The sequence below is a fragment of the Brachyistius frenatus genome, unplaced genomic scaffold (assembly GCF_029030835.1).
Source record: "Brachyistius frenatus isolate BFR_SWC_R1_liver_20210118 unplaced genomic scaffold, ASM2903083v1 Contig_130, whole genome shotgun sequence".
Lineage (NCBI taxonomy): Eukaryota > Metazoa > Chordata > Actinopteri > Embiotocidae > Brachyistius > Brachyistius frenatus.
Window position 1 is genome coordinate 60,314 of NW_027210729.1, and position 25,041 is coordinate 85,354.

The 25,041-nt window shown below is 40.3% G+C and overlaps 3 protein-coding genes across 3 annotated transcripts in view; 2 read left to right on the forward strand and 1 right to left on the reverse strand.

Moving 5' to 3' along the window:
• LOC138630205 (clathrin coat assembly protein AP180-like) overlaps positions 1-2,287 on the forward strand; it is a 29,510-nt gene extending 27,223 nt beyond the window's left edge. Inside the window, exon 25 of the mRNA XM_069714373.1 lies at positions 736-2,287. The gene's annotated coding sequence lies outside the window, so the exon portion shown is untranslated. The remainder of the gene's footprint in view (positions 1-735) is intronic.
• Positions 2,288-3,168: 881 nt separating this feature from the next.
• The window catches only part of LOC138630201 (inactive serine protease 35-like), an 82,935-nt gene continuing 61,062 nt past the window's right edge, over positions 3,169-25,041 (reverse strand). The window contains exons 4-5 of the mRNA XM_069714370.1: positions 5,605-5,727; positions 3,169-5,100 (exon numbers count right to left, since the gene is read on the reverse strand). Coding sequence (XP_069570471.1) covers positions 3,657-5,096 — 1,440 coding nt within the window. The 5' untranslated portion in view covers positions 5,097-5,100; positions 5,605-5,727 and the 3' untranslated portion in view covers positions 3,169-3,656. The remainder of the gene's footprint in view (positions 5,101-5,604; positions 5,728-25,041) is intronic.
• LOC138630203 (leukotriene B4 receptor 1-like) lies at positions 6,939-7,939 on the forward strand. The gene has a single exon (XM_069714371.1). The coding sequence runs from the start codon at positions 6,939-6,941 to the stop codon at positions 7,935-7,937; it is 999 nt and encodes a 332-aa protein (XP_069570472.1). The 3' UTR covers positions 7,938-7,939.

The window sequence follows — 25,041 nt, forward strand, 5'->3', positions numbered from 1 at the left end:
CGCCCTGAATGTGACATTAGTGCAGGGGTTTCCGGCCTTGAAGATAAATCTGAGGGCTCACAAAATTATTTAGAGGACTGATGTTTCTCAAATTTTAGCTACAGTTTTTTTTTCTTCTTACGAACAGACCAAGATCACAGGCAAATATCGGGAAACTCCAAAGTTTTTACCAATCAAAGTATATTTGTTGTTTGTATGTTCACTCAATTTGTGAAGGATCTGATCAGTGTCAGTTAGGCTCAAGATGAAAATGAAGGATAAAAGTCAATGGGTGTGGAGCTTACCAGACATCTGTGGCCTGGTTCTGCTGTCTGCCTGAGGCTAACAGCTTGGCTACATGAGCTGCTTCTAGCATAACGCATCCAATCATTGACCAAAGTGGCATTGGTCGGATTATATGGTGGATCATATAGGTGGCAGGTTTTTAATTTAAAAAAAAAAAAGAAGAGGAAGTGTATGTGCTGCAGTGCACCTGTAATGAAATACAGTTTTGTAAACTGTAAACATTTAAATCGCTCGACTCCTCAGGAATGTGATTTAAAGGAAGATATAACACGTTTTGTGATTGTATCCCTGTGAATTTTTCTAATGTTTTTTCTCATCTGAGAAAATAAATATTGGTACGAGTTAAGGAACTCTGGCTTGATTTGAAATGTCTTTTTCTCCTAACTAACTAACAAACTACTAATTTAACACGTGCTTAATGACGATGAATTTTCTTTCCCTCCTTTGCAGGTTTGTCATTGTGTCTGGAACTCTGTGGATGTGGATGTGGATGTCTGACACCCCCCCCCAACCCCCTTCAGCCAACCAGCCATGAACTCTTCGAACTTTACCCTCTGACTCCCTACCAGCCGCGACCCCTAAAAAAAAAAACCCTGCCTTCCTTATCTAATGTTGTAGCACAACTGTGAATGTGAACCCTAGATACAGAAAAACTGAATTCCGTTTACGTGTGTGTGGGTGTGCGTGTAATTCAGTGTTAACCTTTACTTAATATACTACGCAAAAATGAACAAAAAAAAATAAATAAATGTGTATTTAGATTCATTCTGGATTTTTGGCGTATCAGCTGACTTGAAATGGTGGATATATGTTGGTTTCTTTGCGCATCTCCCAGACGAGGACTGTGTCGTTAAATGTGGACTGTGTTCGGTGTATCTTCACTGGCCAACACCCCTCTCTCGCTCTCTCTCTAACCCCCACCCCCCACCCCCTACCCCCCCACACTCCCAATTGTCCAAACTAATACTGAGCTATGTTTAATGTCATTCAAGACTTGGTTGTACCTATATCTGCTTGGCCATCCATCCTCCCACCTGTCTACTTCAAGTTTTTGGAGGACAATTCTTACTCCAAATGTACTTTAACACAACTTGCACTGGAAATCTGGACTTATCATCGAGCACATCAAACTGTGTTCGGTTTTGTTTTTACTTTGTTTTTTTTTAGGGATTGTATAAAACATGCAAAGAAAATTGTGAACTGTGTTCAAATTGACATATGCATTTTAGACTATTTTAAATGATAGATTATACATATTTTTCTTTAATCTTGAGTTTTATTTTGAGTGAAAAAGTATCATATATTTTTAGTTACATTAAATTATATAGTTGAAAAAAAAAAAGAAGACAAGTAGGCAAAAGAAGTTTCCCACTTTCTTTGTTCAAACTTCTCAATCTGTAATAAGAGACAGTATTGAGTGGCAATGTTGCCCGGAGTGCAGAGTGTGTACTGTTGTGCCCCCTGCTGGTGTGGAGTGATAATGCATCGTAGCGTGCAACACAGGTCAATCTGGGAGGCATTCTAATACTCTCAAAGAGCTCCTTTCCTTGTCTCGGCCTCCACGCATGTTAAGGTGGAAATCAAAGAGACTATAGGAAGCAGTTGTGTAAGTGATTGGGAAGGGGCCTCAGCTCTTTTTGGGTCAATTGTGATGCAGCAGTGGTTGGTATATTTGTTCACATGCTGCCACTGAAGTCTTAGGGACTCGCTGTAAAGCCCTCAAGTATACGCTGGATGTTCTGTGTGTTGTTTATTTCCAAAAAGTGACTGTATCTTAATCCATTGTGGAATTAACAAAGTGTTGAAAGAAAAATAAAGATGAGTATGACACATAAAAATAACAAGAATGTGGATAAATACTGATTGCTAAGTATTCATTTAAAGGCTGTGGTTCGTTTTATTTTTTTATTTTTTTGGTTATTATGGATGGCATCTTCCTCCCTCCCTCAACCCCACCTGCATGTGAGTCTAAATGAGATGCAATAAAAGACAAATACACTGATCCAAATGACCCTCGTGGCTCATCACTTATCTCTGCTCTGGTTTTTGTCAGCATGGGTTTTAAATTTTCATACTTTTTTATTTGTTGTCACCAAAAATGACTCAGGTTTTCTGTTTTTGAAGAAGAAGAACAAGAAAATATGCATTAAAAACCTCCTAAAAGCTATTAAGAAACAAAATTACAATATAAACATTATATTATTAAGCATCAAGAAATGCATGTACATGCTGCATAGACCCAATATTCCTTTTAACATGTAGTGGAACTACAACCAACTTCTCTAAATGACCGGATAGGCTGAACAGACCACGGCTCCTGAGCCGGGGACGACTGCAGAACCCTTGGTTTTAAGCTTGGCCTCACAGACTGAGGTGTATAAAGCTGCTCAGAGTTTTGCTCTTTTTATTTGTGTAAATCTTTTTTTTAATGATAGAAATTCAAAGTTCAAAATAATTGCATATTCTCATTAGTTTGAATCTTCCTAATGTTTGTAATTTTCCAATTTATATGAATCATAGAAACAATAAGCTGTAAAATGCAAGATTCTAGGGAGTTTGAAGGACAATAAGAAAACAGAGAAATTAAAGTCATTTGAAATACATAAAGTTGCTAGTACCCTTTAAAAGGAGCACTCCACCAATTTTGCACATCAGATGTCAGGTGTTTTGTGGACTACATATGGAAGAGAATTGTGTAAAGTTATAAGGGTTTTTTTCTGAAGGTATGACCATATTTGTAGCCCGCTCCTCATTTCTGCTTAAGGTTAGATACTTGAGAAAACCTCGGCTGCTATCAGAATAATTTACCACAATCTCCAACCAAACTATGGGTGGTTAAGTTGCATTATGGTTAATATGGCATCATGTTAAATTGGCAGAGTATTCTATTAAGTCAAATGTTTTATTGGAATCTGCATTGTTATGACATACAAATTCTTTTATAGGAAATCCACAGATACGTATCATAAAATTACATCCTTCTGGAAGTGACTTACAATTAATATACAACATAGACTATACAAGTGTTGTCATTGTAACTATAGGGGAAACAAGCTTTCTTCTTGCATGCCGTAATATAAGAACATATAATGTTGAATAGGATGAATAATAGGTAGTCTTCACGGGGTGCAGTTTGGAGACGTTCTATTGGCTGTTCCAGTGCTTGAGGAATGATGGCTGGGTTCTTATTTTACATTACACTAATCCTAAAATGTACTTTTGTATACAAACCTAAATCCTATTTTTTTACCAAGAATTTGGTGAGTCAACGGTGAAGACCATTCCTTTGTAGTTTTCACATGGTGCCCCCGGTCTTTGAGTCTCTTAGAACAACAGATCTTTTCCTCTTGCAGATCCATTGTTCTACAAGTTCACACTTCTTTACAAAGACTTGGATCTCCGCGGATCCAGTGGCAGATCTGGGCATATTTGGAAGGGGTGATCCTCACTGCGACATTAAAGTCCTGCTGTTCACCTCCCTCCACCTCCACCCACTGATGGCCTGAGAACACCCCAATCACCCTCCTCTGCCACTTCCCCTTTCTGCCTTCATGTCCCGCTTCCTGTTTCAGACGAATGTAAACACCTGCACCTGTCGCACCGGGCTGCGCATCGCAGTGCTGATACATCAAGTTGTCAGACTCCTTTGCGACCGAGCAAAAACGATAGACCACCTTCTCATCTCCACTGCCGTCCAGCAGGTGTTTGTCAGCGTCATAGCCTGAGAAGTGGATCCGTGCCAGGGGTGCAGCCGAGGGTGCCACCCCGAGCTCCATGTGCTTCTGCTTGATGGGTCGTTTCAGCTCCAGAAGGGCGTAATCATAGTCGGGGGACACAGGATTGGTGGAGCTCTTGGTGAGGATCCACCCTTGAGGGATTTTGGTTTGTTTGACTCGAGTCCAACGAAAGACAGGTTTCTTTCTGAGTGCAGAACTACGTCGTATACGATTGAGGCTTTTTTGTTTCCCTCCGCCTCTTCTCTCAAACTCCTTGTTTCCACCATCAGCTGCTCCCCCCTGACCATCTTTTCTTCCTCTGCGCCTCCTACCTTCACCTTCCTTTCTTCCTCTCGCTACATCCACTTCGATATTATTCTTCTCTTCACCTTCCTCCATAAGCTGCACCTCTCCTCTCTCCTCATTTGTGTCGCCCTCTCCTTTCCTGCCACCCCTTCGTCGCCCTCCTCTCCTGCTTCCCCTCCTGCTTTTGCTCTTGAGCTGTAACACCCCTACTCGAAGGCTTCTGGCACTCTCTCGGTAGTCCCTACCATCATGGATGCAGTGTGCTGCTGTTAACACGTGTTTTGGCGATACCAGGACTCCAGAGCAACCTGATGAGAGGCGGACTGCAGTGGAGAACGGATAATTGGTGATGAAATGGGAGTCTGAGATCACAAAGCGTCCATCTGCTCCGTAAACCTGCCGCTTCCTGCGGGTACGAACCGACGAGTGTGCCGGTGTCCCTGTAGACGTCTTGTTTAAACCCTGCAAACTGATATCTGTATGCGTGCGAGTGCCATTTTCATACATTGTCTCATATCCCAGCATCCTCTCCTGCTCAGTCCGGTCCAGCGGTGGTATGCTGCTTTGACACTCTATTCCGCAAAGCATCTTTGTCCCTTGTCTCTCTTCATTCTCCTCCTGTCCTCTGTACAAAGGTGCGTCTAAAAGTGCTGTGTGTGTGTCCAGCAGCTGCGGGAGGCTCTGTCTGGTCCACGTGTACGTCTCGCTGCTCTCATTGTTGCCTAAAACACCAGAAACTGTCGGCACGGCTGCACAGAGCAGCGCGAACATTAAGTGTTTGAGGCCCATCCCACTGAAAATAAAAAAGAGAAAAAAAGAAATTGTGAGGTGTCGGCAAAAAACCTCTCTCTCTTAAGTTTAGTTCAGAAACAATCAACCAGCAGATGGCGCAAAACCTTAATTTTGAAACAATAAATAAGTGAGCAGCAAAATGTTGTCTGTAATACTTTACTGTAAATTGGTCCTTCTGCAACTGAATAGGCTCTCGTTCAAAATTCAAGACATATCATCATTACTGCGTGCAATACCTTTTGTTAATTGCCATTTAACAACACAAAGAACATTTTGGCATCACTATACTATAATAATATGTAACATCTGATCAAATTCTAGTTATAAAGCTTTAAAAAAATGTCTGAAATGTAAGAGAATTGAGATTGTGGCACAGGTCATGAGAAAATTCAGATTGTAAATATTATGAGGAAAAGAACTGACGTTTTATTTGTTATTCAGTGCCTAAATAAAACTGTCACTTGAAAAAGAGATGCAATAAATATAAAATATAAAACGTTCCTACCTGCAAGCATTCAAAACACACCTCTAAAACTTCCAGTAAATGTTCTTCTTCTCATTAATAAAAGGGAAATGTTCTCTCTCTATCCAAACGACTTCCAGCAGACTGGTTCCATCGTTTCCTGGGCTAAAAAAAAAACCGGAGGCGTAAGGAGAGGTGGCGTGCAAGGTCCTCACAGAGATCCACATCCCACTCTGATGTAGACTGTTTTGTTTTTTTCCCCCTGTAGACAGACAGGAGGGGGAGCCAGCCAAGGAGCATGAATGAATTTTTTTCATCATGTGATGGCATTACGTTTCAGTTAAAAAACGGAGCCACGTGGAGACATTTTAAGTTAGTTTTCGTAAATATATATATATTTTTTTTTACCACGAAGGAAATACGCACAGAACCGTGATGCTTTCAAGTGAAAATAAATTAATTTAGATGTGAGGATATTTACAAAGAGTTCTGCTTTTGAGCGCGTGTTTATTCGACGGAGATTCAATTTATGTCACGTGACGTTTGAAGTGGGGTCCACACTCACGTCACGCATGCACGACTGCAGGGCAGATCTGAGGAATCTGTATTTTTTTTTTTTTACCCCTGTCGGTTTATTTAGACAACTGGCCCGCTGCTTGGTGCAACAAGATTTCATTCTGTGCAGGAGCTCCTCCTGGGTCCCTGATTGGATGCTGCGACTCCAACACAAACACACAGTTTTACTGACAGACTACCGGATGTGTGAGCCTTTGCAAGGATGGCAGGATTTAGGGTTGTTATGAAGCATGGTTTTTGTGTGTTTGTTTAAATCACCTTAAAGATGTTACTGAACAGCAGTTGACCAAATAATCTCACCACAAGGTCCTGTAGTGACTGCTCTAGAGTTTTCAGTCTTACATGATCAGTAGGTGGAGATGTCAGTGATCACAATCGTGTTTCTATGGGGTCAAGAATGAAAATTGAAATCTCAACTATTCCAACAAAATTTAATGATTGCTTATTAAAAATAAATAAATAAAAAGGGACATTATGAAACACTGGCTGCACATCCTTGTATGAAAATGAGTGCTCGGGTATTTATTAATACTGCCATGTAGGTGTGGTGATACGCTCCATTTGCAGTAAACAGAATATATCGACACACTGAAGTGCATCAGGTTATGTTGCCATGCAAATCCTGCTGAAACAAAAGATGTTTATGTAGGATTTCAGTTCATTTGCATGAACATACATTATTTTGTCATTCGCTCCTCTTTGGCTGCATTAAAAGCGGAACATCTTTTTTCCTCTTACTGGCTGCACTCCTTCACCATCATCACTTGCTCAATGCACAACATTGCCGGGCAGCTCGCAGCATGGAACAACTCAACTCCACTGTGGTCCCTTTCAACATCTCCTCCACTCCTGGGCCTTCTCCTCATCTCTCCTCGGACTCCCGTGGTGTGGCCCCTGCGATTTTGATGTGCCTCTGCTTCCTGCTGGGATTTCCTGGAAACATCGCCGTGGTTATTGTCAAACCTAACTGGCAGCACCTGTCCAGTGTGAGCCAGAGTTTGATGCTGAATCTGGCAATATCAGACCTGTTCAGCCTGCTGACTCTTCCGCTGTGGATTTACTCTTTACTCTACAACTGGCCCTTCAGCCTGGTGGCCTGCAAGCTCCTGGTGTACCTGGTGAACGGAAGCGTTTATGGCAGCCTGCTGACTGTGACGGTGCTGAGCGTCCAGCGTTACCTGCTGTTGGTGCACCTGCACAATTGTTTCCTTATAGGAATAAGGAAGCTGCTGGCTCTGCTCTGGCTGGCTTCACTGATCCTGGCCACCCCTGTTCTAGTGACTCAACAGCTCATCACAGATCGGCGCTGGGTACGCTGCAAAAGTCAGTACTCTTCGGAGGCCTCCTGGATAGTCATGCTACTGATACAGTGTCTAATGGGATTCGTCTCACTTTCCGTCATGGCATTTGCATACATCCGCCTCCATAGAAAGGTGAACCAGGGAGCCTTTTTCAACAATCCACAGACAACCAGACTGGTTACCAGCATCATCGTGGCCCATTTTGTCCTGTGGGTGCCGTATCATATCATTAATGTGCTGGGGGTGGCCGCTATTTCTCTCAAGAAAAAGGGCCTGTTGAACTTTTGTATGAAAAGCTGGAAGATTGTTACACCACTAATATTTGTTAATAGCAGCCTTAATCCCCTCCTGTATGCGTTTGCGTCTCGCAGCTGCACCGTATGCAAAAAACCACAAAAGTTAAACAGAGAAGCCTCAAATTCCCCAAAGCCTGTCTTTCAGGTAGCAGACATCGGGACACATGCAGGACCTCAACAAGCACAGCACTCAGAGAAATAAGTTTTGCCCTCATCAAACTGTCTCGCGGATCTCATCTCCTTTGCTGAGACACACAGGGTGTAGTACGCTCTATTTATCACTCCAAGCTGGGGATGATTTGTGGTTTAATGAAGTTTGAGGTTGAGCAACATCTCCTTTCAAACCAGCTCTGTGCTGCTAACAACTGGTCCTCAGCCAGAGTTAGACAAATAAAAGTTTGTTGAAAATGATCCAGGTAAACAATCAAGAGATTCAAACTAATGTTGATTTTAAATTGAATTGAATTTTGGTTACATATTTTGCTTAACTCAGGTTATAATATAATTTCCATAAATATTTTTTTTCTGCAACATATAGTTTTTTTTTTTTTATGTTGACTGAGAAATAATGCAAATGTTTTTCACTCATAAAATGAATTGTCTGTCTGCAACTAAGCCTTTATGGGAGAGATCCGGGTCAGAGGAAAGGACAATTAATGAAAAGATTGAATAAATGTTTGCATTGGAGCCCATCCAGTGTCAGGAATGACCATCTATCTCCATTGTTTAACAGCAGACAGACAAGATGAAGGATAAAGAGACAGGGAGAGTTTGCTGCACTGAAGCAGATATGTTAACTCACGCATTGATCCATTCCTCAACACTGTTCCCTTGTGTGTACAGATTTCCAGGCAGATCTTTTCAGAATTCAGAAAATGTCTCATTACTACGAATTATATTTTTATATTACTAATGTATGCACTATGAATAAGCTGCATTTCCTTGTAGCAGCTGTCATGTTTTTTGGGGAGTCTGAGCTTTAACAATGTACAACATATTATGTTCTACGAAATCTTACTCTATAAAGTAATTTACTGTTGCTGTCAACAACAAAAAAAAAGAATAACATTATTCCCTTCAATATGTCAACTATTCATTTAACATAGTACATGACATTACACCTGATAATTACTCACTTTGTCACCTCTCTTTTTGTGTGTCTGTGTGTGTGCTCACATTACATTGGTCCGGGTGATGTTTTCAAATGATATAGGCCTATGTAAAGTGCACCAGAAGAAGTGAAAGTATAGAGATAACTTCCAGGGAACTTCCTTGTTATTGTTAAAGGTTTCACTTAATTTTCTTAACAAACTCTGTGACTATACTTATTCGCTGTACACATAATTTTCAATAAAACCCTCTATTGTTCCTCCACTGATGTGTCTCATTTTTGGTTCATCCATGTTGAAATCTTCTCTTTTTTTTGTATGCTCCGTGCAGCTTTCACTTCTTGTGTTTTCTTTTCATTAACTTGCAGAGGGACTGGAACCGACACCAGCGCTGATATTCTTGGTGAACCAGAAGATCCAGGGGGTCTTCCTCTGTGTGTGTGGCTGAGAATCGGGGCTCTGTCCTGGGGTAACTCTGTGGATCTTGCCCTCAGAACCAGAGGTAATGTAATCATTTATGTTCTCTCCTCAGGCTTTGTGGACAGCAGTCTGGATCAACTTGTAACCTTTTCTGTACTGAACTGTGTCTAGACACCACTGTTAGTAAAACGAATCCACCCAAAAAGGGTCAGGACTACTGCAGGAGAGCGCGTGTGTGTGTGTGTGTGTGTGTGTGTGTGTGTGCGTGCGTGCGTGCGTGCGTGCGTGCGTGTGCTGTTTGTGACTCAGTAATTCCCCCAGCTGTTCCTTTGGGCCCAGGCAGGGTTTTCTCTGGCCTCTTCTCTAAAAAGAAAGAATCCCTTTCCCATGCAAGGATGACTTCTCCTCTACATTCTCTGTATGTACTCCAGCCAAGACTCTCACTTACAATTTTTATGATGTGCAACACACAGTTTTGGTCGTCAAAATGGGGTTATTTTGACCCTTGGCAGAAAATAATCTGAAGTTGAAAACAATGAGGCACATTAAAGAGTATCTGCATGATCAAAGTCTTCTGTTGTGTTTGTGTTTAAGAATACTGAAGGAAAATCAAATGGTCTGTAGGTGATTTTTTTTTTTTTTTAACCATCATCTCTTAATGCATCAGATGAAGCTTGGTGGAAGGATGTGTTCAGCTACGTAAAGCATTAATTATGGTATAATTATAATCATGATGCCCATAAATCAGAGAGCATTCTGTGTAAATAACATTTTAGTCACGAGAAAACAATCCAACTCACTGATGAATCCATCTAATCAGGGAGCGCTTACAAAAATAACACAAAGCTTGTTCCCATTTTTCCTAAACAGTCTGATAAATGACATTTCAGGAAATTTGCTTATTTGCTTTCTTCCTGGGAGTTGGAGAGAGAGAAGACAATATATCTCTATTATGTCTGCACAGCAAATACTGAAGAGAGGAAGACAGCAGCTGGTTAGCTTCACTTAGCTGGTATGGAAGAAGGAAACAGCAAGCTTTGCTCTTTCTAAAAGCAACAGAATTCACTTACAAGTACATCAAAAGCTTACCAACCATCTTGGGTGGTAAATATGAAGCTCCTGTGAGTTGTTAACTAGCTAGTTTAACTAAAGGCAAAGACTGGAAACAGCTCACAGGGACAACACCAGGCCCAGATATAATCCTGCAGGGTAGAAAAAAGATGAAACGTGTGCATTAGTGACCTTTAAAGGGGCTGACAAGACATATTTTGCCACCTGGCATGGAGTGTCCCCTCTCTGTTTTCAGTCTTTATGCAAAGCTAAATTAACTCACTGTTGCATGAGAGAATTATCCATTTCTTCTCGGTAAGAAACATGCATTTGCCAACATAATTCATTGAAGTAAAGATGTCAATTTGGAACTTTCAACATCAGAATTACGAGGTGCGACTGTTCAAGCACAGTAAGCAAATGGCCCAGGGGGAGGCAATATCTTAGTATTCAAAATTATGCCGCTTGGTCAATATCAGCCCCTGAGTTTTGTGACCACTGTTATGGGTACATTAGGGATTTTACCATGGACCTGAAAGCAGCTGAAGATGCACATCAAATTTAGTGTCAAATTTGGGAAATTGGCCGTTAAGACCCTTGAAATGCTTCAGAAAGCCTACGTCACTGAAACAATGAAGTGAGCGAAGTGTTTTGAGTGGCAGAACGTCACTATCTAAGACCGAAGAAAGCGAGTCAGAACAGGAGCGCAGCAGAGAGCACGCTGGTACTTTTCTTTGACATTTGCAGGGTTGTGCACTGTGATTTCGTCCGCCAGGGGCAGACTGTCAACGCCGAGCTCTAATGTGACGTTATGAGGCGTCTGATGGGAAAAGTTTCAGAGCAAACAACTTGAACTGTGGCAAGATGGTAATTGGGTTCTCCAACATGACATCGTGACAGCTCACAATCTGTTAAAAATGCACAAGTTTCTTGTCCACAACAACACAACAACACAACTATTGCTCCCAAATCATCCTTATATGCCATAGGCAGCAACTTCTTTATGTTCACCAAAATGAAATCCAAGCTGAGGAGTCCACGAGATCCAGCGTGATTTGCAAGTGGTTCTTTATTGCTCCAAACGAGGGAACTACTTTTAAGGGGATGACGGACAGATGCAAATCAGATACGGTGTTCGGTTGGAATAGGTTCAATCTGAAATTTTTTAATCACACCTGATATAAACTACAGTCAACCTGAAATGAAATATATATATATATATATATCTTTGTAGAATATAATTTGATTACTGAAAATGTGGGAACTATGGAGAGGAAATAAGGTTATTGTGGCATGACATCATGAGAAATCTGTTGGATCTTTTGAGGACTAGAGATAACAGTAGTATTAGTGCCCTGGGACTGTAGATGACTCATTCTTGCTTGCTCATTCCTCACTTCTCACGCATCTAGAATTAACTGCCCTTTCCCCTCTCCTCATCCAGCAATTACTAATCGTCCCTGTGCTGTGCTGCCCTTTAACTCCTTTTTCTTTCAGAACTCCTTCCTTTCCATATATTGTTTCTCCAGTCTCCACAAAACAAAAACAAGACAACCCCGTCTCCTGACAAGAAACTGGCCACAGCTGGTAGTATTCAGAGAGAAGCCAGGCGCAGACAGAGGAATGAGTGAGGAGATAGCAAGGAGGTGAAAAGGAGGTGGTTTACGTTGGCTTACTAGATCTCTGTCTCTGTGAGCTTTTCTAATTCTCATCCAACCATAATTCTTACTTTTAGACGGGTTCTGCAGTTAAATGGAAATTCTCCCCACAGCACCAATCAAAGTAGAATATTAAGGTTTAGTGTGACCTGCTGGGTTGGGGATCGTAATATTTTGATATTAGCATTTAGCTTATAATTTCAAATTTATTTTCAAAAGCTTGTTTTAGGGGAAAAGTTCGTGGGATTAAATGAATAGAAAGATTTCTTGAGGTGACTGTTAAATGGTTAATTAATCATGTGCATACATGTGGCAGGGTGAGTCATTTTATATGGACAAAACATTCCAATTGATTTGCAAGTGCATGCGCTGAAAGCTATAATTATGCCATAACATGCCGACCTTAATGCATCATAAAACTGGATGAGGGACAATATATCTACATTTTGTTATTATAAAACGACTGTTGCTCTGATAGCTTCTGAAATAACTAGGAGGGAGTGATGGTGGATATTTGGCTTTTTCTTTTAGGGGTATACAGGATGTAAAGTCACGTGACCAGTACATATCTCTGCTGACTGACATGGTGAACATGGCAAATAAACACATAATGCGCGCATGTGTTGAAGCGCTCATCAGTGCAGCAGGTGGTGGCCTCAAGCAGGTGCCAAAGTAATGGTGACATGAAATGAAAATGGACACGTATGCAACAACAGTGTTCTTCACAATACGTGCTAACAGACAGAATGCACACAGACATGAATTTTCCCACACAAAATTTGGAGATGATTTATAGTCTTATGTTGGCTGACAATAAGAAACTAATTACTGCCTCACAGCTGTAGGTCTCTGCCAAGACGTCAGATTGCGGTGTGCATCCGTGTCTGTCCCGACTCATATAATGTACAGCATGTAATGAGGACTTTGAAGGAAACCTTGTACGTTCTCACATGCTTGGCCAATGACGTTGATGCTGACGGAGCACAAAGTTGTTGCTTTGACAGTAGACAGTTGCTGAAGTATGGCAACAAGCAGTTCACGACGAATGCCCAGATGGTGTACTTATAATGGTAAAAAACTGAGTGTGGAACGCTGGACACTTCTCACCCTCTTCCGCTATGTAGCCACGGTGGCTACGTAGAGTTAGGGAGAAACCACAAACCTATTTTCTAGCTACGACGGCCGAGGGATCTGCAGCTGTTGCCGAACACTACACAATACCAATGGAAGTTGTGCACGTCAGCACAAACATTTTCTTTTTCACTAGCATTATACTGCTGTCAAATAGGCCGTCAGTATTTTTTATTGTGTGCATGAAACAGGGGACACAAAAGCATGTTTTTTTAAAAGGTAAACTAAGCAAACTAATCCAGCAGATATGTTGGCAGGTGATTTATTCAAGCGCCATGGTTATATCCGGTAACTGCAGAACAGATATGTGTGATTTAAGACAACATGTCGAAACTACAAACGTGGATGCTTCACACACATCGTCAACCTCTCAGCACAGAAGATGGATACAATCAGTACAGTTTCAAGGTGGACACCCAAGATTGGTGTCACCAATTCAGTGTCTAACCCAGTGTGAAATATCATCGCAATCTCATCTCCTGTTCCTTAGCATATACATTCTTAAGTTATGGCCACAAATATGTTTTGTTAGGTCACAGTGACCTTTGATTATTAACCGCCAAATTTTCTTTAAGTCCAAGAGGATGTTTGTTCCAAATTTGAGGAAAACTCCTCAAGGCATTCCTAAGATAACGAGTTCACAAGAAGCAATTATCAAATATGATCAATATCTGCTGGGAGAGATTAAGCTGGGAGTAACCCAGAATTCATGCCAAACTTAACAGCTCACGTCTTTGTTTGAGAAATCAAATTGATCATTTGATCCAGAAGAATTTTGGAAAGGCAGGTTTAGCAAATAAAATTACAATTAATTGTGATTAGTCTGTAGTTTGTTTTTCCACTTCAGTGTAGTGATGTTGATTTGTTTAACTTATGGATGGCTGATAGAAAGAAAATTTAAAAAAATCTTGGCTGGAAACAGTTTACGATAATACTGATTTCCAGAAACTCTTGTTATGAAGTCTGGTATTTCTCAAACATCACTGATCACAAACTTCTGCTTCAGCTTACCGATTAATATATAACAGAGAATTTCCCACAGAAGCCTATGGATGTCGTCATGGACAAAATTTCAGAGATAAACAAATTACCTGCAACTCTGAAGAGACTGAAGAACATTAACTGCAGTTACTGGTCCCGCTGACCTGCCCACTGCTTTTTGTTTGTTTCTTTTATCTCTCTGCTCTCCCCTCACCCCAGCCGCTCACCTCTGAGTCTGCTTCTGTTGGAGGTTTTTTCCAGTTAAATGGGAGTTTTTCCTCTTCACTGCCAGTCATGTGGGACATTTTTATTTGCTGTAAGATCTCAACCCAAAGGGCCCTGAGATGATTTATGTTGTGATTCGCTGCAGTAAAGATAAAACTGAATTGAACACTGGTCCAATGGATAACTTGAGCTCACTGTTTCCAATGCTGTCTCAGTGGAGGCCAAAGGGAGAGCTGTTCTGTAAAAATAGGTGTTTTATTTTCTTGGCTCGGCAGCACAAATATGTACTGATGACTAAACTGTCTTTTTTTTTTTTTAGGCAGATACTGTAAACCCTTTACCACTTCTATTTAACAAAGAGTTATAGATGTTTCAAGTCAAATGTAAGCAACACAATATGAAAAGAACATCTGACTTGTAATCATAACGTAATTATATTGTAATTAAAAGCAGTGGGTCTTTCAAATGGGGTTTGATAAAGGGCATCCCAACTCTGGTAAATGTATTTGTAAGTTTTTGGGCTTGCTAATCACTATAGTCTATGCCAAGTGCTCTAATAAAAATACCTATCATTGCAGCTGCTTAATGCATTATTGTGTGTTGTGTTGTATTTAACCAATATTCAGGGGCAGTAGGAGGTTTTAATAAACCTGAAGTTTTTAGAATGGCAGGTTATTTTACTGGTGTAGCTTTCAACTCGTTCCAAGAACTAACAACTTAAAAAGTCCAATTCATTTCTTGCAACTGCAGCACATCAGAGGGATATAAACTTGGTTGACCAACACATCCTCACAAACTGACTCCCAAAACAATATATATGCACACCATATGCACACTCAAGCGCCCTCTATCAGACCAATGCGTCCTCACAGCTAAACAACAGAAAACGTAATTTGACCGTTGGAGAGTACCTGCAACAACAGGTGTAACAGACCGTCGCCAACATGGTAACAACGACCAACGTGGTTAGCGTTGTGAAACGGTCAGTTTGGTTAGGTTTAGGCACCACGTCTTCTTGGTTAGGTTTAGGAAAAGATCGTAATTTGGTTCAAAAGAATTATGTTAGTTACGCAAGTTGCATCACATATGTGGCGTACTTTAAATACATTACACAAATTAAATTAAGTCAGCTATGAATTTTGGTTTCATACAGGACACAAACAAAGATCTCCTAGGTGAAAGTGCTGAGTTTGATACATCCAACCTCGTTGGATGAAATGAGGTTCCCTTACCTTACCTGACTTTCTCCATCGCTACTGTCATAATCACTACGGCCGCTAGAGGTCACAATAAACATAAATATGGGTTGTTTTAACACCCTTCAACAATGGAGCAATGTTGTCATGTTCAACGTGAGGACGGGTTGCTGGGAAACATGACAATAAAGTTATGATCATCTTTATCTAATTATGTTTCCAACCGGAAGTCACACAAGCACATAGTGACACATCTTTATGTGTAACCAAAAAAAAAAAAAGCCAAGTAGCCTTTGTAAAGAGTAATGTAAATTACATTACTTGTGTGTTCTGTTCGTAAATTTAAAAAAAATGGGAAAATCTCTAAAGGCTGCACGGATTTCGGAAACAGTGCAGCTGCAGTGAGACACTGAAACTTGCTCTATTATATCAAGTTTTTTACGTTATTTATGTCACACACTTGCAAATGACCTCGAGTTAAAATAATTGTGACAAAATGTGATGAGGCTTCATTCCGCAAACATCTGTGAAGCCTTCATGTTCATTGCCTCACTGCAAAGTTCTGATAAACAAGCTGACGTGTGCGGGGACTCTCATCATGTTATCAGTCCAACGGGAGGAGGAGGAGGACTTTGTTGTTCTGTTATTCCAAATCAAAACAGATGTGTGTGTCTGTTTGTGGGACTTGAACGTCCATGCTGGTGGTTGGTCGGCCTGTTGGTGTGTGTTTCTCTGCTCCAGTACAAGTGTGTGGTCCATACCGAGTGTTTATCGACTCCCTGCCATGGTAAGGGTCACTTGTTTGTGCTGCTGTTGTATTTACTCTCTTCGATCACTCAGCATTATGCATTAGAAATCTGAGCACTACGTGTTTACCAGCTGAAGAAATTGAAAGACCTGAGATCCTTTGATGAACCTGGACAATGATTTTTGGTCTGGGGGCAGTTTTGTGCTGAACCCTTCAATTCCAAATATGGAAATCTTAAAGCTGCTTTTGATAAAGGGCCCACCAATATCCTTGAACACATAGTTAGGGCCATAAAAAAATAATCTAGTTTCAGAGTGTGGTGTCTTGACAGACCTGCAACCCCATCTAACACCTTTAGGATGAAAGTGAATGGCCGAGCCAAAATCAATGGACAATCGCACTAATTCACTTGTGGCTTAATTGTTAGGTTTGGAACGATTAATTTAAAGATCACATGTGGATGTAATATGCAGTGTTTGAGTATTTTTGGCCACATCGTGTATGGTTTCTCTCTCTCTTCCTTGTAATAATAGCTCTGTAAATGTTTGCTAAAAGTTGAAAAAGTTGATTTAACCCTCATCACTAATAAGGACGGGAGTCATGGGCTATTTACAAACTCCTGCCCTGGGAAAATGCAAAGTTGCAACTGAATCCGTTTTCATCTGTAGCTACAGTTCATCGGCTGGAGAGTTTTAGTCTTTATGTAATTACAACTTCTGGCATCTTGTAATATAGAGTTAGTGCATTAGATTAATAACAGATGCACTCCATGTATTCCATCAGGGAAACATTTTCCATCTATGGAGATTTTCCTAGAAACTATTCTAGAATAAAAACTAGGTAAAGTTTATTACTAGGTAAAGTAAATATTGCTCTTTTTACTGTGTAGAAGCCAGACTTGCTAAATGTAATTTAGTGTTCAGGGTGCGGTGCTAAATAGCAGGTCATGAGCAAGATTATGAGGATTTAGAGCCTTGAAAAGTGATGCTAGTTTATATCATCTATGCTATCAGTGTAAAGAAAGGACAATTATGCTGCACTGTAATCGTGCCCCAGACACCCCCAACGCCCTCTGGCCTGTGGAGCTGTCAGATTAGGAAATGATTCAGCAAATGACCCTTCATGTTTCCAGGTCATGTAGCCTCTGTTTCAGCTAACAGCGGAGACATGAGAAAACAATTTCAGCTTCAGGGGAAACATTGGAGTTTAGATTTAATTTAAACGTTTAAACCACTGCCACATGTCTCTTTTATACGTCTATTAAGAATGCACGCTTTTAAACTGGGCTGGGGAAAAGCTGGCACGCCTGCCAGTTACTATGATTTGTGTTTACCGGCACATATCCTGTGCTTGTTAAAATCATGATAGAAGCTTTTACTGCTGGCAGATTTATGCCAAATTTATTTTAGTTCAATGTACCAGGCATGAAATATAACACCACCAACATGCAGATTTACTAAAACGACTAAATTCAGTCTTTCTCTTTTCCCTTTTTTTAACTTTGTGTTTTGGCCTCCTTGTTCTTGTCTCTTGCAGTGTTGTCACACCGTGCTCAAGGCTTTGACAGCTTTGCAAAGCTGGATTCACTGTTTTAGGTTTGCCACAGAAAACTGCACTCAGTCATGTGAGACAGTTGGAGACAGTTTGGCAAGGCTAAGACTTCATACTGCATACATAATGACATATGGATAAATCATCCAGGTCTCAGCTATATATTTTTCTCTGCTGTCTTTATCATCTTTGTCTCCGTCTGGATCCATTTGTATGGAAAATATAGTTACTGTATCCAAGCTTCAGTTCAAAATCCTCCCATGAATTTTTTTTTTTACTGCCAAACACCTGCAGGCTGGAGATACCAGAGGCCTGCTTTTATAGATACTCAGACTTCAACACCTCACAAACTACCCAACCTTTTTTACATTATGTCACCATCACTTTTAGTTACCATTATTTCATTTAAATTCAGAATACACCCAGAACAACGCAAAAATATAAATGTCCTGTATTTCAAATGTTGCCTGGTTCCACCAGAAGCAACAGATACAAACACCCTTTAAAACTCTCTGCCTGTAAAGATGACATTTGCACAAATAAAAAGGTTATTCAAAAACCATAACAATTTTATATTTTTATTCAGAATTTTGCTGCTTTTTTGAACCTATCTTTAATTTATGAATAAATGCATTGTTTTATTATTGGGATCCTGTTGCAAGCGTCATTACCTGCATGAAAATATAAGTGCATTAATCAATCATTATTACAATGGTCAGAGAAAGGAGAAAGAATGAAATTAGGTGAGAAAAAAAAAGCAGGAACAAAACAGTATGTTTTTACATTGCTGACATCGATGCTTAAAGTGTAGCGATAGCTGAATATTTTAGTAGGAATAATAATGAAGTAAAATAACATGCAGCTGTTGATCTTAATCTAGCTTTTCCTTTTACACGTGATTGAGTTTCACAAACACGCCAGCAGTCAGCTGGCAGGAAATCTTGACTGATCAAATTGTGAAACGTTGATATGCTTCAGAGTCGCACGGACTCCCACAAGTGAAAGTGCTTCCAGTTGGTTTAATGGTTTTGTAGTCTGACAGAGGTGTGATGACCTAAATTCAGTTCTCACTGAGATACTTAAAATAAAGGCAAAGTGTCTTTTAAATCAGCTGTTGGAACAAACAATGAGGGTACTGGTCCAACTCAGGATGTACAGACCACTAAAGATACATATCCACTACATATCCAGCTACATATAGAGACACACTTCTCTCTGACCACGATGAACCTTGAAGTGTCTTGCCTTGCTGCTCCAAACAGGAAATGCTCTGATTACAAACACACAGCAACTATTTGTGAGACAGCAGCAAAAAAAAAGTCTGCCAAATAAAAACTTTTCACAACCTTTTTTTTTGCTAATGTTACATGAAGGGGGACTTATTATCTTATCCTTGCTCAGCATTAATATTTGGAAATACCGTTTTTTTTTTCTCTTTACCTTTAGAGCCCAACGTAGTGTGTGTGTGTGTGTTACTGTTATCGGTGCTAATAGCTGTTGTTTATCACTTTCATAGGTGCCATGTTAGCGAGCTAGACCCAAGATGTGTAACAAAGTTTGGTTTGTGTTAAGAACAGTTTTCTTCCCGATACAGAAAATATATATCAATAAAACATTAACAAAGTTTTGAGAATGTTACAGTTGGTGTAACACTCTGTTATATCATGTAACACACTATTGTAGGATTTTTTTTTTTTTTTAAATACATTTAGAACAGCTTTATGCATTGTAGAATGATTTTTTTGTGTGTGTGTGTGTGTGTAAATTCTCATGGTAATACATGTGAGGTATTATATGCCACATGTGTGTTATATAGTCGATTAAACCCTCAAGTGTTTTGGACGCTCTTTGATCCGCATTATTTACTGATTTAATAAATGCCTTTCTGAATAACTGAAAGCCACGAGCATAGAAGGGGAGTGCATGCAGGATCTGAAAGTTGGCTAGGAAGCAAGAAAAAAAAAATGTAAAGATAGCTCAAGACAAAGTCACAAAGAGTTAGAAGGGTGGAAAGCACCGCCATGTATGGTAAAAGGAAAAAGCTGTGGTACATGATATCAGGCTTGGATGAGACGAGCTGGCTGGATCAGCATGTGAGGCGGTGACGTGGTCCTCTGGGATTTGAGTGAGCAATTTTTTTTTTCAGGCTCTTCATCATCTATCCACCTCTGCTGCTAATGTTCTGTTTATGTTCTCCTTCTTCTTCTTCCCCACCCATCTCTGATATCCAACTCCACATCCCTCCATGCAGTCTTCTCTTTATTTCACCCTCTATTTCACTCTTCAGTCTCCTCATCCAAGACCTCAATTATACACCAGAGTGCATTCTTTCTTTTCATCTCATCCCCCTCCCTCCTGTCACCCACCGCTGTTCTGCTTGGTGGGAGTGAGAAAAGTACACCCCACCCTAAATCACTGCTCACCGAGGCTCTAAAAGATGCCGAGACAGAAGCGCAGGGGAGTGGCGCTCCACCCTCAACCTTTCATGATAGAGCAAAGTGCCAAATGACTGACCACGGCGCAGAAATGACTGCCACATCACCTGCAGCTGCAGCTCGCACAGGCCTTCTCCAAACCAAGTCTGGGTGGATTTCCTTTAAGATCTCACCACTCTTTGTTCCTCTGGAGCTCCAGAAACCTTAACCTTAACCTGATGAGAGCTATAAATTGTCATATGTTGGAGCTTAAAGCAGATTGATTGGTATTACCAGGAGGGTGTGACTGCACATTTGCGCTTGTTGTGCTCCTATTTTCTAAGTAACTGTGGCTGGAGAATATGTTTTATGGGAACTAACAGGTTGCAGATGTTTCAGAGGAAGAACAGAGGAAATATCATCTTTCAATCCATTTGCATGGACACATGAAGGAAACCCAGACAGGAAGATGCAATCAATAATCCTGATGGTGATCTCAGAAGTGTGCACTCGAAAACACACACAAACATGCTCTGACCGCTCAAAAGTATTAGACTCCACTTTTGCACCATTTCTGGCAATAAATCACTGCAGAGTCAAAACAAAGCTGAGCCCGATCATTCACCTCTGCTGCACATGCAACCAGTCATCATCCGTCCCACAGACAAGGAACAAAGCTGTGAGCTGCTGCTACATAAAAGTGCTGACACAGCTCTAAACAACAAAAAGACTGCAGAAAAGAACAAAAGTTGACTTGCTGAGACGCAAGAGTTTAGATTCACATCAGTCATTCTACCTGAATGACGCTCACACAGATTTCCCACAGCAGACACCAACAATATCTCCGTAATCAGCTTTATTTTAAAGTCTCACCCTAAATCACCATACATGATTCAAAAAAAGAGAAAAAAATGATTGATAACTAATTTGTAATTGTGTCATGGATGCATGTATTTAATTCGAGCATTTTACTCCATCAGTTTTTGATAACAGCCTCATGATACGTGACATTAACAGATAAAATGACCTAACTTGGCTCCGGACCGATGCTGTTTACCCAACACAGCTGTTCACATGTTAGCATTTCTGTTTATTCTGAAGTGTTGGAAACTTTAGTTCAGAGAGGAATAGAGGAAGAAAATGTGTACACTGAAATTCAACCAGTGTGAAAACAGCGCCATCTAGGGAGATGATTACGTCTCTGGACGGTTCAATACAGCATAGGCTGTTGTTCAATGATCCAGCAGATGGCACTATGGTACCTTCATGCTGTGTGAGTCTGACCTTTGTCGGGACTATTCAGGGGTTTTCCAGTTTCCCCATTTAAGTGGAGGAACAGAGCAAGAAGGTGGTGAAATTCAATTTACAAAATAAATGTATATATTTATATTTTGATAGTTAGATAGTCCAATTTAGGTAGAATTTCTTCGAATTGGTTTCTGAGTGTTCAATAAGAGTCAGAAGACTCACAGAATGTGACGCTCTCCCTTTTCTCTCTGCAGTGTCTGAAATTGTTAGCTAGAATACTAAATGATTTCCTGTGCAGTAGTTTGATTAAATCCATGGCTTTTGAACATTCAATTTATACAGTGACATCAACTACAATAAAATATACAAAATAAAAATCACTGGTTCAATAAAGCACTATCCAATTGGGCTACAACCCCAAGTTGGGAACCCTCAGTTTATTGCATTTTTCTGATGAACTGGAACTCTTAAACTAAGTTTTATTTAAAGGCTGCTTATGAGAGTCCTTTTAGGCAGGGCACGGAGTAAAATCTTCATGCTGTCATTCAGGATATCTATATCGGTTTGATTTCAGTTATTGGACCCAAATACACATGATGTTCCTGCATGTAGTATGTATGTTAACATGGGACAGCTAGAGACCATCAGCAAATATCACTGTGGTATTGATATCCCCGACCACAGCATCAAACAGGAAGCTGAGTCACAGATAGAGCAATTCACTTCTTGTTTATTTTGTTGCAGCAGTTTGCTGCCCTCAGTCATGAGAAGTCAAGAAAGCAGAACAGTCGTTTCGAAAAATGGGGGAAAATACTGAAACACTTTTTTTTGTATCCTCAAGTGTCCTTACAACACAAATGGTGTTTACTGTGTGATCATTTAAAGATACATGAAGTGTAAACATCTTTATTTTATGCTCTTTGCATTGTATGACTGTGAAACTTTTGACAAATCTTTTTACATCGACAGTATCTGTGTCTTTGCTTGAGCAATACACATCTGTGAACTAGTGCTTGTGGTCAAACGTGGTCAGACATTTATCTCTTGTGTTTAGTAGGGATAAACTCAAGACATCTTGCAAAGTTTAAATTCAAACACTTTACACCTAACATACCTCTACACAGAGGACCTTGGAGCGCTGCAGCAAGGCTTACGATGCCGAGCATATCGGTGAATCACATTAGTGGCTGTGGAAGAGTTTAGCAGGGAGCTTACGCTACTGAGCGTGCTTTTCAAGGTTGTTTGAGGTTTACAAGGGTCACGTACCGAAGTCAGAGTTAAAACTGATTGGAAATACTGCTAAGGTTCATCTTTGGGTGGACACAGTTTCTACATCAGCTACATTAGCTTATATGTGCTTTACATCTACGGTCCTGCAGGTGTCAAAGGGCAACAGGCTGAACACTGACTCATGCGAATTAGCAGTAAGAGGAAGGTCTGTAATTGCTTTCAGCTGATTCATTGCTTGTGCTAAAGTGTATGTGAGAAATGTCATCAGTTATTGTGGTCCAAACAGCATGAATTGGTCGGACTTCAAATTTTTCCGTTGATTCAGATTTTTAGCTTACATACAGTAGATACAAATTGTAGGTTCCTGACTTGAAATACAACAAAACGGAACAAAACACTATGCATGCGAGGATAATTTTTCTTTGTCAATAAAATACTGCAACAAGACTCTTTTTAAAATACAAAAAAAAAAAAAACATTTCATTTTTAGATTTTTAATTATAGGATGTAGACATGGGGGGAGAAAGTCAGAAGGGAGATGAGATATCAATTTGTTAGGTTAGGACAGAAGGCAGGAGATAAATCTTGGTTCTAATCCTCCCATGAAACAAAGCATAAAACAGCTTTGACCCTTTTCCCTTTTCTTGATGTGAAGCACTTAGCAAACACAGATATCCAGTTGCACTAACCTGAAAACCATCTGTGCTCCCGTCAAGTCAGAGCAAACACTTCCAGTCTTCTAGCTAAACTGAACCAAACAGCTGCTTCGTAACACCTTTTACAAGACCGGTTGGAGATGGTGAGGATATTTGTGTCAAACTGCCGCTATCCCGAGATTACCCTGTTTACGCAATGTGACTCAGCGTTGAAGGCAAACCTTATTGCACTCTGATACATTTAAACATCTAACTTGACATAAAACATTGTTGGCTAATTTCGCCCGTGTACTTTGCGGGCTCACCGCCTGCTTTCTTAGCTATTTATCTCCTTTTAAGGCTGGCTTAAAATAGCTAAGTTAACCAGGTGAAAGATTTGATTATTTGTCGACACAGCCATGCCAAAAAAACAGGTCGTATTAGTGTCATTAAACTCTGAACTCACCTCCGGGTGAGCAATATCCCCCGGATAACACCATGGATCTCCCTCCAGTCTACAACAACTGAGTACAGTGTGTATTATTCCAAGTTGAACCAACATACTATCTTTTTTCTTTCTAATGGAAATCCGGCCAAAACTATAAAAATAGTAGTAAGTGTTAAGGGAGGGAGGTGAGAAAGGGAGGGAGCAAGCGCGTGAAAGCACGTTCGCCTAACAGGTTCACTGTAATCTCTTAATGTACTTCCACGTGTAGTAATGGTGAAAACAGGGATAGGGAAAGAGGATGAGCAAAAAAAGAGGAAGAGGGGGATAGGATGTAGGTAGGGACTAATAGATTTAGAGCATGAGATGGGGACAGAGATACTTTAGACTTCAGAAACCAGGGCACCAAGGCTCAAATCATGAGCCAACCAAGTCTGCGTCAGACTTTTTGAAGGAATCTTTTGGTTTCATTTTCGTACTTTGATGTTCTTAAACAGAAAGAGGAACATTATCCATATGAGGATTCACGTATGCAGTGTGCTCAAATTTGTTTCCATTTGTGGTGATTGGTTTGGCAGCCTGACGAGGGGTCTGCCTGAAATCCCCCGCCAATCCCTTAATGTCGTCAGATATTGGAAACCAGGCCGGTGTCATCCACTTGGCAAGTCAGAGGTCAGGTAAGTCGCTGCATCATGGTAAGCAGCAAGCCTGACACTGAGCCAGTTGGTGAATGGGAATAGTGACGAGTCTGACTGACCCGCGGCCTTTAACATTTGCAGTGCAAAGAAAATGTATCTTCCAATGTGACTTCTGTTTATTTTAACACTCAGAGACCGCTATTATATTGTGAGAGATAGAGAAGAGGCAGTACAGAGAAGTGAAAACAGCTACCGCACACTTCACTGAACAAACAAATGTCATTGATCCTGTAATTATTGGCAGTCAACTTGACATCAGTGCCTCTGGACCTATTGTGAAATGATTTGTCTATGTCGCCATGGTTCAAATACTCAATGGATGAAATACAATTAATCTCACACTCAGATGAATATCAAGATCTCACAAATTTTCATACAACTGTATATTTATTTTCAAGAATAACCCTTATTTTTAGTCACTGTGCCACGCAATGTTCAAATATTAATAACCCAATCTTGGTTCTCTTGGTTTTTGTCTGACATTACTCGAAAGTTTGTTCATTGAAAACATTCCTTTCCTGCCTCTTTGAATGTTTTATCATCACAAATTGCACAGAGCATAGAGAT

Bases quoted from the DNA above. Each gene is read 5' to 3' on its own strand.
- LOC138630203 (XM_069714371.1), top strand. From the start codon at position 6,939: ATGGAACAACTCAACTCCACTGTGGTCCCTTTCAACATCTCCTCCACT.